The following is a 14,085-nucleotide window of genomic DNA, read 5'->3' as shown; positions in this document are numbered from 1 at the left end:
ATTTTTTTCTTATCAGCATCAACTAACCGCGCACGGTACTCGATCACAAATTACATTGAATATCAGTGTTAAAAAAAATGAAAAGGAAAAATTAAATTTGAAAAAAAGGTAATCTGACATGTATGATTTGTCCTTCATGTGAAAAAAGTAACCGACTTGTAACAATAGCTAACTTCTCTCCGACATTTTTGAAATCTCTCAACGGTCGAATTGTTAGACAGAGCTGCCACGCTGTTCCATTAATCATTAAATTAAAGTATTTAACCTTAATATCTCCGAATTAAATAAATCCCAACCATCCAATCCTTTCAATCAAACGGCCTGAACTCCCCCTCATAAAAAGTCTTCAAAACTCTCATTGGATTGAGTTTCAACGACACCGTTTCTTGAACTCTCTGTCTCTCCATTCCTTTGCTTTTAACAAAGAAGCCAGAGAGGCAACCCACCAAAAAAAATGGAAGATTTAGAGCCTTTAAGTCACCTCCAAAAAGTTTGTTGATTACTTGATTCCAATTCAAAACCCCCTTTTTTTTTTCTAAAAAAAAATATAGCTTTGACATTTAAAAGGAGATTCAAGCAGAACAGAGAAAAACAAAAAAGAAAAATGGCTTTCAAGAACCAAAAGGATCACTGGGCATTTCTGGTAATAGATTAATACCCTTTTTTAATTTTGATTTTTGTTGGGTTTTCCTGGTTTTTATTAACTAATTTTCTTTTTGTTTTCTTTGTGATTGGCAATATTTTAAATATGTATTTTGTTGCCATATTTCATTTTCCTTTCTGGGTTTTGTTTAATTTGTTTATGTATATATTTTTAATTTTAATTTCTAGGTTTTGTTGTTCCTGGGGTTTTAAGTTAATCACTATGTTGATTAATTAATGTTTTGAGGGATTCGAAATCGGATACCTTGATTAAAATGCCGATAAGGGTATGTTTGTTTGCTGGGAAAATGTAGGAAACATGAAAAGGGAAAAATTAGAATTTCAAAAATCTCAGATTTCATAACTTTTCCTTCTTAATTTTGCTGGGTTATTCAAATGATGTTTGGTTTCATGTTTTCTTGGTAATGGCTAATGAACGATCTTTTGATCTTTTCTTATTTTCAATCTAATTTCCTTTTGTTCATTCATTGGAAAAATTGTTGTTTTATGTTGATTGAAATATGTAGGAAGAAATTGAGGCACCAATGTGGGTGGACCTTACCATAGAAGCTAAGCTCAATGGCCAAGCCATGTGAGTTTCTGGTCAACTTGTTATGATTCCTACAAGTAATTCGACTGATAAATATACATGTTAATGACTTTTCTATTAAGATTTGATTTATATATAGTTTTCGGTACATTGCAGTGATGACGAATGGTTCCAAACAAGTCATCTGTACGCATCTTTTCATTACTCAATCACAGTTTCAGTAGCTATGGTATTATAGCTAATGACATTAAGATTGTAATAACATAGGAGATTAAATTAATGTGATTTTCAGGTTCCACCAATCCTCTTCTCGCGAGTTAAAATCAGCATTTTTTCTTTCCGGTGAGGATGGGATAGGAGCATCGTCATCGACATTCCCACAGTCAGTTTCAAGATCAAGAGGCAAGGACTACAGGAGCAAGAAATGGAAGGGTAACTTTCATGATGTTTCATTAAATAAGATACAGACAATGAAGGTTTTGAATGGGAAGTCTTCAGGGTTGGAGTCAGGGTCTAGTGAGGGAATAAAACCTAAACTGAGCTTTATAGGTTTGAAAGGAACTTCCAGTTCAAAAACGAGTTCGGTTTCTGAAATAACTGAGAATGTCAAAGGAAAAAATGTCAAACCTGTATTTTTATGTGAAGATGCACAAAGGAGTTCAAGTCCTGTGGCAGATAAATCAGGTGAAACCAATAGTAGAAGCACAGTTTCAACCGAGAGCATTCAGCAACAGCAGCAGCAGAAGTTCTTTGAGGTATCAAGTCGAGGCTTTGGTCAAACAAGTGAGCTTTTATCGTCAGTGAGGATTAGTCTTAGGAAAAGTTGCATTACAAGACCAGCATCAAGGGTGGAGATTAAAGCTGATAGGAGGGAATCAAGAGACCATAAATCTTCCTCCAGCAAGTCTAGTGTGGGATCATCTTCGTATTCTGGCTATGACGTTAAGAGATCAACTATTGCATTGATAAAGAGGAAAGAACAAACCACAGATAGCAGGAAAATTTCTAATATGTGCAATGCATCAAATGTTAGAGGCAAGGAAAGGAACTGTAATACTGGGACGGAAGGTCTAGTGACTGTTGCAAAGCCAACTTGGCAGGAAGTTGCAAAATCAAAGGTAACAAGCAAAACTGTGTGCATGTGCATTTTCACGTCTATAACAGTACACATTTGGAGTTTTGAACTTATTCTTAATACAGAGAACAATTTTCAGGTTAATTAAATAATCCTTCATTTTGACTGCATAAGCTGCTTACCCATCCATTTTGGCTGAGGGGGGAAAAAGGTAGAATTTGCATAACTTGAGCTTTATTTGGGTTGATTTTCTTGTAGCTGCCACATAAAGTCAATGAACAAAAGTCACTTGCTGGTACTACAAAAGCTAGAGAGAAAGTGGGATTTGGTAAAATCAACAAAGTGACAGGCGCTGGGAAAGAAAATAATATAGGGGAAATTTCTCTGAGCCAGAAATGCAATGGAAAAGGCAATGCTGCTGGAGGCATGGTTGTGGGTAGAAAAGGGACAAGTCAGACTACATCCCAGAAGGGTGTCAGAACAGGACCAGTTGTTCCCAAGGTACTTATCTTTGGTTGTCTGTTGTTTTAGCCTTTGCAGCCAAATTATACAAATGATTTCCGATAAAAATGGTCTGAAATCCCTACCGGAATTCTGATCATTCAAACCTGAGGAGGCCTCCACTCATAAGTGGTGGCTTATCTGTTATGATTTTATATAATAGTTGAAAAAGTGAACACTTAGAGAATCTATGACCAGTGACCAGGATTTCCAGGTTTAAAAAAGCCACCATACTTCTATCTCGAAGCAACATAACCTCGAATGTTCACTTTATTTTGCTTTCGAGATTGTTTTGTACTGAAATAACCTTATTCTTCAATCCTTTGGTTGTCGAAGTGACTATACTTTCAATGAGACTAACAATAACCAATTCCATTGTTATCTCATCCAGTGTCTGATTTATGTATATACTTTCCAACAGGGAAGAGTTGGCAATCAAAGGGAAGGGAAGACTTCCACCAATTCTACTCGGAAACTCTACTTTCGATGAGGGAGCAGAGCAGACACAGCCAGTCAATCTGTATATAATGTAATTGCTTACTTCTTGTAGCCATGGGAGCAAGCATACCCCTTTTGTACCACATTTTGGTGGTAAATTTTGGTTCTCATGGCTGATGTGAATGTTCATGAATGTTCATTTTCACTGGCCATAGATTTCTTTTGTATACATCTCCCAAGAATTCACGGTGCCTTTCTGATCCTTACTTTGTTTTCAAGCCTGTTTGAAATCTCTTTCATGGAGTTTCATTTTACAAGAAAATTATCATTACAAGCAAGTTTTCCCCTACTCATTTCTGGATTCCAAGTAGAATTCAACGAATCTGAACTACATGTAATGATAAACACAAATGAGAGCATTTCATACACCTGTCCAAATACACAGCGTGTAACTTTTACCTTGCAAGAACCTTAAATCTTTTAAAGCCTAATTTAGCATTGCTACAGCTGTCTGAAAAAGTTTAATTTGAAAAAAAAAAAAGTGTTTAAAAGTTTAGTGAGACAAAGTGATTTAATAAAAAAAATGCTGTTGATGTATTAAAATGTCTAAATATATATAAAATAATAAAAGTTAGTTACAGAGAAAAAAATAATTTTACCTTTAAAAAATAAGTTTGAATTGCAAACACACCATCATTTAAAATATCTAAAATATGATACGATAATAAGATAATAACACGATATGAGAAAAAGATATGAAAGTCACACGATTTAAAATTTTAACAATAATTATAAGTTTAACAAAATAAAAAAAAAATTTCATGTTTTTGTGTCGACACAAATTGCAATATATAATTTTCGTATAAAACATAATACGAATATACAAATTTGAATATTTTATATGATACGAATATATAAATCATCAAATCTAAACACACTTCCAAAGGGGTTTTTGTGTTTGCAAAACTAAACTAAACTATACGACAGCAAACCACAATTTTCCCCGTTTAGGATTGAGGTTGCACTGGAAAAGACGTTTTTTACCAAAAGCCCATTCGCACCTCAATGGTTGAGGGGCCTAAATCTCGCATCAAAAGGTTGATATCTAAACAGATAGTAAGATTGTTACTTTATAAGTGTAAAACAAGAGGAAAATGAACATTCGACCAGTTTGATTATGAGCAAAACATTACAATCTACTAGCTAACTTGCCAATTAAATTCTTGCATTGGGTGTACGTACAAATCTAATCGATAACATTCTTTTAATCTCGGACAAAAAGTTAGCATAATGTAGGCAATACAGATTTATACCCTTCACCAGCCATCCCAATGCAATTACCCTTTGAAAATCATTTACACTGAGCTGGATAATGTTGATCTTCAATTTATCCGCATAATCTGCTATGCTAGGTGCTATCGGCATCGCAATACACAACCACATTGGTGGCGGCGTGATGACACTTATCTTCTCAGAGCACCATAACTTTTTGTTACCTAAGAAACACAAAGAGACAGGTTTGGTCATGGAACCCCCATAAATAATGTAAAGGGATCTATAGCAAGAAGGGAAAAGAAGTTTGATATTGTGGGCGTGGTTCTGTAGTTCTTCTGGCCTTCCTTCATGTCGTAGACTACAGCAAAATATGTACCGAACACAGCAAAAAGAAGTAAAAGAACAATCGCTAACCCGAGGTTGAGACTTATTAAATCTCCTTGCAATTTCTTCAGTATCATCGTCATCATCATCATCATCATCATGCTTGTTCACGAACACTTTATGAACTGAAGAGTTATCGGATTTCCTTCCCCGCTTAGATGTAGATCCTCTACCTCTTCCCCTAGGAGCAGCTCTTTTGCGTCCTTTACCTTGAACAATTTCATCATTTTCCTTCAAAAGATACAAAGAACGTTATTCATTTTGTGTTTCATTATTTTAATATGGTATTATGCTATCATGGACAACACAATGCAAAGACAATAACATAGGTGATTTTTGTTTGAAGGATAACGTATGTTTGAACAGACAATCATTCATTAGTTTGTGACCAAAGTGCATCTACGCATAAAGAAGAAATAGAAAGGTGGCATGGAATGTGTGTATGAAATCAACTGACTGAGAAAGTAGTCCATACCGAACTGTTATCAACCTCATTAATTCCATATTCTTCACTTGAAGCAGAGTCAATGTTCTCCTCATCATCAGCAATACTTTGAACTGCAGCCGCTGCAGCAACTGATGCAGATCTGCATTAGGCAAATTACCCAAGAAACTTAGCTAGTGATGCAAATGTCCAAACTTTTAAGGAAAATAATTATTAAATTTCTAGTGAAATAGAGATAGAGATACAGCATACTTCCAACATCACATAATATTTCTAGTGGTAAGCTCAGTTTTTTCATTTTCAAGTAGCAGCAAATATTGGCAGCCCCATTAATACAAAGCAACAAAGATTTGAGCAATAAATAAATTGAGAGCTAGCAGTTGCAGCAGAAGGTATCAGATTTTCCAATTTATTGATTGATACTGTATCTAATACTTATTTCTCTAGCCATAAGTCAAGTTCTTTTTTAACAGGTTAGATCGAAGAAGTGTCACCTTTGAGAATGGCGAAAACCCAATGTAGCATCAAGAGTTGTCTGCTTTAAGCCACTAGAGCCTCTGCCTCTGCCTCTACCCCTTCCTCTGGTAGAGGTTTTACTTTTACTAACTTCTGGGGCATCACGAGATGATCGAGAAGCTGTCAACGACCCTTTCCGGCCTCTATTGGCAGAGCTCAATAGCTGTGCTGTGTCTTCATCATCACTAAAGGAGGCTGCACTTCCTACTCCTGCATCATTTTTACTCCTGACATTCTATAATATTGAAGAAACAGAAGTTTAGATGCAGAGAATGCTATATAAGCAACCTGAAGCAACATTTTAAACAAACAGAAAGTGGAACGTATGGAATTATTGTTGATTAACACACAGCAAATATCAATTGAGATCACCTCAAAGGACTGCACACTTGATGTGAACTGAAGGGCATCCTTAGGGTGTGAAGACCTTTCCTTGACACGTTCCTGCAAAATTAACAAATAAATTAAAATATAGCCTACTGTTTCTGTCCACTGAAAGTACTAATTACCCCAGCAATAAAGAATGATTGACTAGGGAGCATTTTTGCAGTTGGGCAAATTGCTTTTAGCATTAAAAGGTTGTAGTAATATTTATATCAAGAATAATCAACTTGAAAATCCTTGCCTCCAAGCACTCTCCAACTTTAAGAATTAAGTCTTCCTCTTCAAACTTTGAAGCATCTGAATCCTTTCCAATTTTGTTCTGTAGAATCAAAAGAGTGAAGAAATCATTAACATTATTAAACAGGAACAAGATGAACAAAAGAAGTAATCAGTGACAAACTAATTAATATTCACACAAACTAAAACAAGCAAAAAAACCATACGATTATGTCATACTGTATCACCCAAAAAGAATTTATAACAGGCAGATCCAGTCGACATAAAACCAAACAAGGATTAAAACATAAGATTATGTCGCACTGTATCCCCATTTTGACATTCCGCTTTATGTTATTTTAACTGCATAGTGGGGTAGACTATAAAATACTTACACGAGTTTCTTCAAGATTGTATTGCACGCAGTTATAGAAAGCCAATTTGTCATCCTTATTAACAAAATTGTGCAGTGCAACATCCAAGTCATTGACTGGAAGGATCTCCATTTTCTGCAAGATAGACATGATAAGAAGGGCCAGGCTAAGGGCAAAAACAAATAAGAAGGGCCACGCTAAGGGCAAAAACAATTCATGATAAATATTTGATCCCTGTCATGCAAGTCCCATTTAGTCCAGTAACTGAAAGAAAACTGGGAATCTGATACAACTTACATATACAAAAGCACTGAATGCATGATTTGTAATCATGTGCAATTGAGTATTGCATGCAAAATACATAATTTGTTTTCAATAAAAAATATTTTCCATAGGAAAATTATTTTAAGAGACATTATGCATAGTACCCACCAGGACTACACTAAAATAAGTACTAAATGATTTATGTAAAATAATCAAGTAAGAAGGAAACAGGGAATAATGTTTGATTACCAGGTTATTTTCAGCAACTAATGCTTCTATATTCTGTTGATTTAATTCTTCTGGGCGAAGCCTTTCAGAATCATCAATTTTGGCTACAATCATAAAGAAACTAAAGGTAAACTGACGCTATACAATGCTTCTATAAGCTAACATCAAGCAGATAAAATTATGAAAACAGAAGAGCTTTGAAAATATAAATGCTGTTGTGAAAACTTGCTTATAGCAAAAGATTGCTCATAATAATATCTTAAACTGATAGGGTGTGCTTGGTAGAGTTTAAAAGTTAAAGGATGGATAGGGTGGGTGGCAAATTCGAAAGAAAATAAATTTTGGGTGTGCTTGGTAGAAGAGAAATGTGAGAAGAAAGAAAATAGGAAAGATGATCATTTCCCATACTTATTCACGAAAACAAATCATTTCAAATTGGAAAGGTAAGGGCGGTGGTGTGAGTCAAGTATTGCATATTTACAAGATTGTCCATCATATTTAGTTGTTATTCTTTTCATCTTAATTTACAAAGGATATAATGATAAAATAATATAAATTTTATTTATTTTTATTTTTTAACTATACCAAGCAATTGATGGAAAGAAAATTATATTTTCTTTCAAAATTTCCATCTTTCCTACCACGCACCCCAATGGAAAGTGAGAATATATTTTCCATCTTTCCACTTTTCTTTCAATTTTCTATCTTTTCATTTTCCATCCACCCTACCAAGCAAAGCCATAGTTTTCAGAAGTGAAAATAAACTTTCAAGCCAATAGCAGTTTCAGTATACGTTTGTGACTTTTGCTCCATGAGCCTTGTAACATAATATTTCACTGGCCACCTATTCTTATCTTTTTACCAAAAGATTTAGGGGTTTATATAATTAATTTCAGCAGGCATAAGCTTGTTTATCTCTGGAAGAAAGCAACCCATGTTCCACACTGTACAAAAACTTACTTGTTTGCACCCCCTCTCCCCAATTTCCCCTTTCTTTTTTTAAAAAGTATGGTGGGGAAGTAAACAGTTAAATTCCCTAATAGTAACAATTGATTAGATAACTAAGTATGGGTGCTTAAATTACCTTCTTTCTGACTCCTTTTAGAAGCCTTGGAGAATATAAGAATGTCTTGGGGATTTGCAACCTGCAAACATTGAATTCTAATCATTTAGTGTCAGAATGAGGGAATAAAGGAAAAATTAGACCTTATTCCTCATTCAAAATGAGCAATAGCCTCAAGATACCTTCCCAACATACTTCTGCCCAAATCTTTGAGGATTTATTGTCATGAATCCAGAGTAATCCACCTATTATATCACTCAGAAAATTGAAAAGGTTATCTCTGGATGCTAGAGATACATTCTCCTTGGGAATCAATGACTTACATTGTCAAGACACACAAGTAAAATATAAAATAAAAAATTGTACACCAAATCAGTACAAAAGTTTACGAATGAAATAAAGTTTCTTGGTAAGGAAAGGTCAAATTCATGAAAAACTTTTAATAAAATGAATGCAACAATGCTTTATAATCCAAAATACGAATCTATGGCTGAATGATACTAAGAAAAAAGGTTTAAAAAGATGTGTAAGCATTCTCCAAAAGATGAAGTGCTAGCAAGAAAGATACAATGACGAAAATTTTCCCAAATAGTAATAGATTTGAGACATGACTCATTAGACAACATGGAAATTTTCAAGTTAGATCCTTGATATCAGTCACCACATCACTGAGACACACCTCTGTGAATAAAACTTCAAACAAAAAGGACAAAGAAAAAGGCAATTTGATTTGAAGATTTGAAAGAAAAAAGGGAAAAGGCAGGGAGGAGGAAAAATGATACAGGTGGTTGAAAAGACAAATGCCCAAGAGAAATCATGGCTGAAGATAAAACTAAGAAAAGAATTTGTTTGGTTTAGTTGAGTTAGAAATCTTAATCAGTTGTTCTTCAATTTCCTTTGAGAATGTGATAGAGACATGAGAATGCAGTGGCAAGAGACGGCTGTTCTACCTCTCAAAGGTGAAACTTGTTTGATGAAAATAAAACTAGGTGTAGGAATCAGCTATCATAGTAGCATTTTTTACAAAACAGAGGCTGAAATTACCTTAACTCGGACTAATGGAAGCTTGAGGTCTGATCCATTAACAGCCTTCCTACTGGACTTCTCTATTAGATTGCTGACCTAAAACAAAATTTAAGTTATCATGATAAAGTTGAAAAAAGGATTTTGTTCCACCATAAATACTTAAAAAATGTAATCTGTTAGGCTCCTCCATTAGATGCAAGAAAAGAGACTTGCCACTTTGTCCAAATATTCGAGAATAGAGTTCTGATCATTGGGATCAATGTCAGGTTCGTCCTTCAACACAACCTAAATCATGAACATTGAGTAAGACAACAGAATTCTTATGTATTTCTTGCATTTTCTAGGTAGTTACAAAATAATTAAAAACGATATTGCTTTACCTCTGTATATTCGAAAGGCCTCACTGATGTCAAAGGTATTTTGGTCGGACGATATTGATTTCCCTAAAAACAAGCCGTGTAAAAATATAATGAAGAAACAGATACAGCTTGATTAAATGACAAATCCAATCTTTCACCAACATACAACCTTAATTTCTAAAAGGAGCACATGCTTTGGCTTTGATTCTCCATCAATCAGCGATGTTGCAACTGAGGAACCTGGTTGACTAATGTGAAATCCCATCCCTGGTACTTCCTATGAAATTGAAATGAACCTTCAATCTTTTGCATCCTCAAAGGGATAAACAATAAGACATGGAAAAGATTTTCCAATTCCAGCACCTGAGGGTCAATAAGACATTCATGTTCATGTCCCCAAACTACGAAATCCAGGAAGCGTGGTAAGAAGCGCTCATTTATGGCATTTTTAGGGTTCATCTTCACTCTGCAAGCAACATTAGTTAAAAGTTTTAATATGTACACATGTGAAATTGTGAATTTACACTATAATGTCTTCTTTTTCCACTTTTATTTTTGGACATACATGAAATGACTCAATCACAAAGCAGAACACATGTTAACATGAGACACACAGACATGGACATGCAACACCCACACGCACACACAGCACCTGTTCTGATGAAGTGCCAGAATGTTGAACCAATCAGACACTTCATACCCTTCTTGAGGTTCAGGTCGCATCCATTGCACAGCATGGGGTGTCTAAGAAACCAAATATAAACCACACAAACAGGTCAATAACTGAATATCTGGGAAGTCACAAACTAATAAGCTGTAAAAATATGTTCAATGTAAACTCATAGAGTACCTGAAACATTCTATTGAGCCGTTCATCTCTAATATTCCCAAGACCATAAAGAGCTACAGCAGTTGAGCCCTGCAACTCAAAAAAAGATGTAAGGTTTCCAATGAATACACAATTACTCTTGTAACTCATTTTAACGAAATGAGTAGCAGACCTTCCTAATAAGAATAGGGTAGAGAGTAATCTGACCAACACCTGAACCCCCAAGAACCATTTTCCCGAAATAGTTCACTAGGTTACATGCTGAAAGTATATCAACAGCAGAAAGGTTGTCCTGTTACCAATAAACAGTTAGGAGCAGAAAGCTCATAGTAATTTTAAGAGCAGCAAACTTATGCACTCTACAAAAACATGATTATCTAACAAATCAAGAATAGCGCAAAAACGGTTGGAAAGGCTTGTCTTTGATTATTCAGTCCATATATATAGATAGGCATGGGATTGGTGATTTATGAAAACTTATGACACAAACATAGCATAGGACACCAAAATTCGAAAAAAGAAAAGATTGAGCAAGCAAGATTTATCTCTAAAATGAAAAAAAAGAAAAAAAAAGGAAAAAGGGGGAAAAAGCGTTTTTCCATAAATTCCTTACAACTCCAGCAGGATCATCATGGTTTCCATGAATACTAAACACTGGCAAGCCAACATTGAAGTGAGGATCTTCATAATTCACATGGCCAAATCTGAAAAAAGAGAAATGCTTGTTACAAACTAAATGTGATAATCTTTGAAACATCGGTCAAGCAATCAGCGAAAAGAGCACACTCGCATTTTGACTGCGATATTAGTGTATATCCAGGAAACAAGTGAATAAACTAACTTCGATCGCATTAACACAAAATCTAAGTCATGAAAAAAATACATCTATCAAGGAAAAAAATAAGGCAAATAATCAATGATTCAAATGTCATTACAAGATTGTCACCATGTCGATTTACTAGCTAGACAAAAATTTGAGCCTTACGTAATAAGGCAATGAACAAGAAAGATATAACATACAATTTAGGCAATAAATCAGCAACTCATGACACTGAGAAAGAGAGAGAATGGTTACGTATTTGGAAAATTCACGGTCTGATCGCTAACAACTTGAAACTGCACCGGTTGATCATTAAGGCAATGACGACGAAGAATCTCAATGGCCTTAACTAAAGTTGACCTTGAAGGCTTATTTTCATGGAAAAGATCTCCACCAAGGAGTAAAAAGTCAACCTGATACCAAATAACAATTAGCGCATGGTAACACTAAATAAAACGTGAACTTTCCTAGAAATTCCGTGTTTTTTCCCGGAAAAATCGTAGTGACTATAACAAATTCCAAGCTTATAGTATTAAGGAAACTAAAAAAAAAAAAAAAAACCTGCTTTTCCTCTGCTATTGAACATATCTCATCAAAAGCTTGAAATGAATCGTGTCGTCGTATTTCATCTTTCTCCATATAACCTAAATGGCAATCCGTCGCTACAAGTATTCGAAGCGTGTTGCTAATATCGTCCCTGAGAACTCTCTTTGATTACATTCCATTCGAATTAAAAAAAAAAGATAAAAAGATAAAAAGGATAAATTTTTACCTCCTTGAGTCGGTCGTCATAGCAACAGATTAGCTCTAAATTGAAAACCTGAAAAACGGCTAGAAAATGTGAAGAACAAGTAAAATACTTCAAAAAATTTTCAAAATACAAAACCTGAAGAACTCTATTTCCAACAGCAAATAAAGCAAATAAAAAGGAAAAATTAAAAAAAAAAGGGAGAAACAAATGAGATTAGATACCAAAATATACCACCAAGTGTAAAAATTTACAGTCTTTTGTGAAGTTGAGAAAGTGGAAGAAAAACGGCGCGGAATTTCAAAGAGAATGGAGGAAAAAATGAGAAATAATGGGACGAGAATTTTGGGGGAGACAACGACCCGATCCAAGCAATCGGACTGTTTTGATCGGGTCAGGTATGTAATTCGGATTGAACCCGGCCCATTTATTGATTTTATGCATCTAAAATAGACCACTTTCCACAGAATTTAAAATACAACATCAAAAAAATACATCATATATTTTAAAATTATATTAAAAATTATATATAAATTTAATAAAAATAAAAAAATTTATATTTTTTATTTTATATGTTGATATAAATTATAATGTAAATTCATAAAATAAACATGCAAATGGTTAATATTTTATATTATATAAATATTTAAATTATTAGGTTTATTTATGAATACGTGTGCTACAGGCTTTTTAAAAAAAATTGAAGAGTCAAAGGAACATAGAATAATAAAGTCATCTATCCAGGATTAATTTCTTTACCATAAACATTTCTTACTCGTTGATATTAATAATTTTTTTTTATAAAAAAAAATTAGAGATAAATAAATTATTTAATTTTTTAAATCAAGATAAAATATATCATATTTGATAATTTAAGACAAATGATTATAGATCGTGTATTCGATATGATTTCGACAAGTGATTATTGATAGAATTTAAACTCAAAATTTTTTTATAAAAAAATAAATTTAATTAATTGAACTAATTATTTATTGATATATTAATAATTATATTATAGATAACTAGGGAACATTTCCAACGTAGCCAAGTTCTAGGAGATGGCGTCAAATATTGCTGCATGTTAGGCCCCGGAAATTTTCAGTGGTTAAGAGTAAGGATGCAGATAAAATATTAATGTTCGTAAATTATTTAAATTTAATTTAATAAAATTTAAATTGATTATTATGGAATCGAATTTAAATTTAAATAATTTGATTTATTGATTAAATTAAATTTGAATATTTTTATATTTTTTTTAAATAACTTGTAAGTCTAATAAAATTTTTATATTTTTATTATTTTAATTAATAAGATATTTCAAGCTCGATTTTGAACATAAATAATCGAGTTTTTGTTAAATATAAGAATTGAATTTATTTTTATATATTAATCAAATCTAATATAATAAATTTGAGTAACTTGACATCTATTTCGAATTAAAAAAATAAATTTTGATTAAATTTGGATTAAGTTTCAAATATCGAATTTCAAGTTAAATTCGAATTTAAATTTAATACTGCATCGATTAAAATTTGGTTAATTACACGAACTCTTGTTATGGTGGCTTTGCAGACCCTTTATTGAAAGGCTTCCGCCTTCTTCAAATCTCGTAACTCTTGAAACGACTGAGGCATTTGGCCTGGAAGCTGAAGCTGTTAAATGTGTCAACACAACATTTTGGGTTTTTTTAATTATTTCCAAGATAGCTCTTATTTTCAAATTCATTGAGGTTGAATGCATGGAACCCAAGATTCAACTTCTGAAGAAATAAGCTAATGAAGTCATGATACTATGTGCACAAATCACCCAAATCTAAAAATTTAAAATATTTTAGTGTTGGACTAGCTTATAGTAAGGTTTCTTCTAGCAAATGGATTTTCCATCCATTACTAGGACCAAGGGTCCAGTTTCAAATAGACTGGTCCTTTTTTCCCTGGCTCCTACAATT

The 14,085-nt window shown here is 33.5% G+C and overlaps 2 protein-coding genes across 4 annotated transcripts; one reads left to right on the top strand and one right to left on the bottom strand.

Annotated features, from left to right (window-relative positions):
* The first annotated feature begins 455 nt into the window (after positions 1 to 455).
* Positions 456 to 3,559, top strand: LOC111302302 (uncharacterized). Its single transcript, XM_022898231.2, has 6 exons — positions 456 to 643; positions 1,170 to 1,234; positions 1,349 to 1,378; positions 1,485 to 2,310; positions 2,526 to 2,768; positions 3,190 to 3,559. Exons 1-6 carry the CDS (start codon positions 605 to 607, stop codon positions 3,256 to 3,258), a joined length of 1,272 nt encoding a protein of 423 aa, XP_022753966.1. The 5' UTR covers positions 456 to 604; the 3' UTR covers positions 3,259 to 3,559.
* Positions 3,560 to 4,318: 759 nt separating this feature from the next.
* On the bottom strand, positions 4,319 to 12,574 carry MRE11 (DNA repair and meiosis protein (Mre11)). 3 transcript variants are annotated; one of them, XM_022897493.2, is made up of 23 exons: positions 12,362 to 12,574; positions 12,162 to 12,209; positions 11,951 to 12,086; positions 11,645 to 11,802; positions 11,183 to 11,273; positions 10,742 to 10,861; positions 10,591 to 10,659; positions 10,393 to 10,484; positions 10,104 to 10,206; positions 9,910 to 10,017; positions 9,762 to 9,824; positions 9,595 to 9,666; positions 9,400 to 9,477; positions 8,538 to 8,600; positions 8,377 to 8,437; positions 7,314 to 7,396; positions 6,822 to 6,935; positions 6,452 to 6,529; positions 6,199 to 6,270; positions 5,805 to 6,061; positions 5,341 to 5,452; positions 4,896 to 5,096; positions 4,319 to 4,702 (listed from the first exon to the last, which is right to left on the bottom strand). In XM_022897493.2, the coding sequence occupies exons 2-23, from the start codon at positions 12,179 to 12,181 to the stop codon at positions 4,670 to 4,672; spliced, it is 2,184 nt and encodes a 727-aa protein (XP_022753228.2). In that variant the 5' UTR covers positions 12,182 to 12,209; positions 12,362 to 12,574; the 3' UTR covers positions 4,319 to 4,669. The 3 variants fall into 3 exon arrangements, with proteins under 3 accessions (XP_022753228.2, XP_022753229.2, XP_089600566.1); XM_022897494.2 differs by having other exon boundaries at positions 12,162 to 12,220; positions 12,362 to 12,533; XM_089744440.1 differs by lacking the exon at positions 8,538 to 8,600 and having other exon boundaries at positions 12,362 to 12,535.
* Between the last annotated feature and the right edge of the window lie 1,511 nt (positions 12,575 to 14,085).

This window comes from Durio zibethinus, chromosome 15, assembly GCF_047325235.1.
Source record: "Durio zibethinus cultivar Kanyao isolate XHJ-2024 chromosome 15, ASM4732523v1, whole genome shotgun sequence".
NCBI lineage: Eukaryota > Viridiplantae > Streptophyta > Magnoliopsida > Malvales > Malvaceae > Durio > Durio zibethinus.
The sequence above is the reverse complement of the archived record's forward strand: the minus strand, read 5'-3'. Positions and strand labels throughout refer to the sequence as shown.

Excerpts from the sequence above, each read along its gene's own strand:
- MRE11 (XM_022897493.2), bottom strand. The coding sequence starts at position 12,181 with ATGACGACCGACTCAAGGAG. Across the intron at positions 11,274-11,644 it reads ACCGTGAATTTTCCAAATAC|ATTTGGCCATGTGAATTATG; the intron begins GTAACCATTCTC and ends CTCTTTTTTCAG. Across the intron at positions 5,097-5,340 it reads ATGAGGTTGATAACAGTTCG|GAAAATGATGAAATTGTTCA; the intron begins GTATGGACTACT and ends TATCTTTTGAAG.
- LOC111302302 (XM_022898231.2), top strand. The coding sequence starts at position 605 with ATGGCTTTCAAGAACCAAAAGGATCACTGGGCATTTCTG. Across the intron at positions 2,311-2,525 it reads AGGAAGTTGCAAAATCAAAG|CTGCCACATAAAGTCAATGA; the intron begins GTAACAAGCAAA and ends ATTTTCTTGTAG. Across the intron at positions 2,769-3,189 it reads CAGGACCAGTTGTTCCCAAG|GGAAGAGTTGGCAATCAAAG; the intron begins GTACTTATCTTT and ends ACTTTCCAACAG.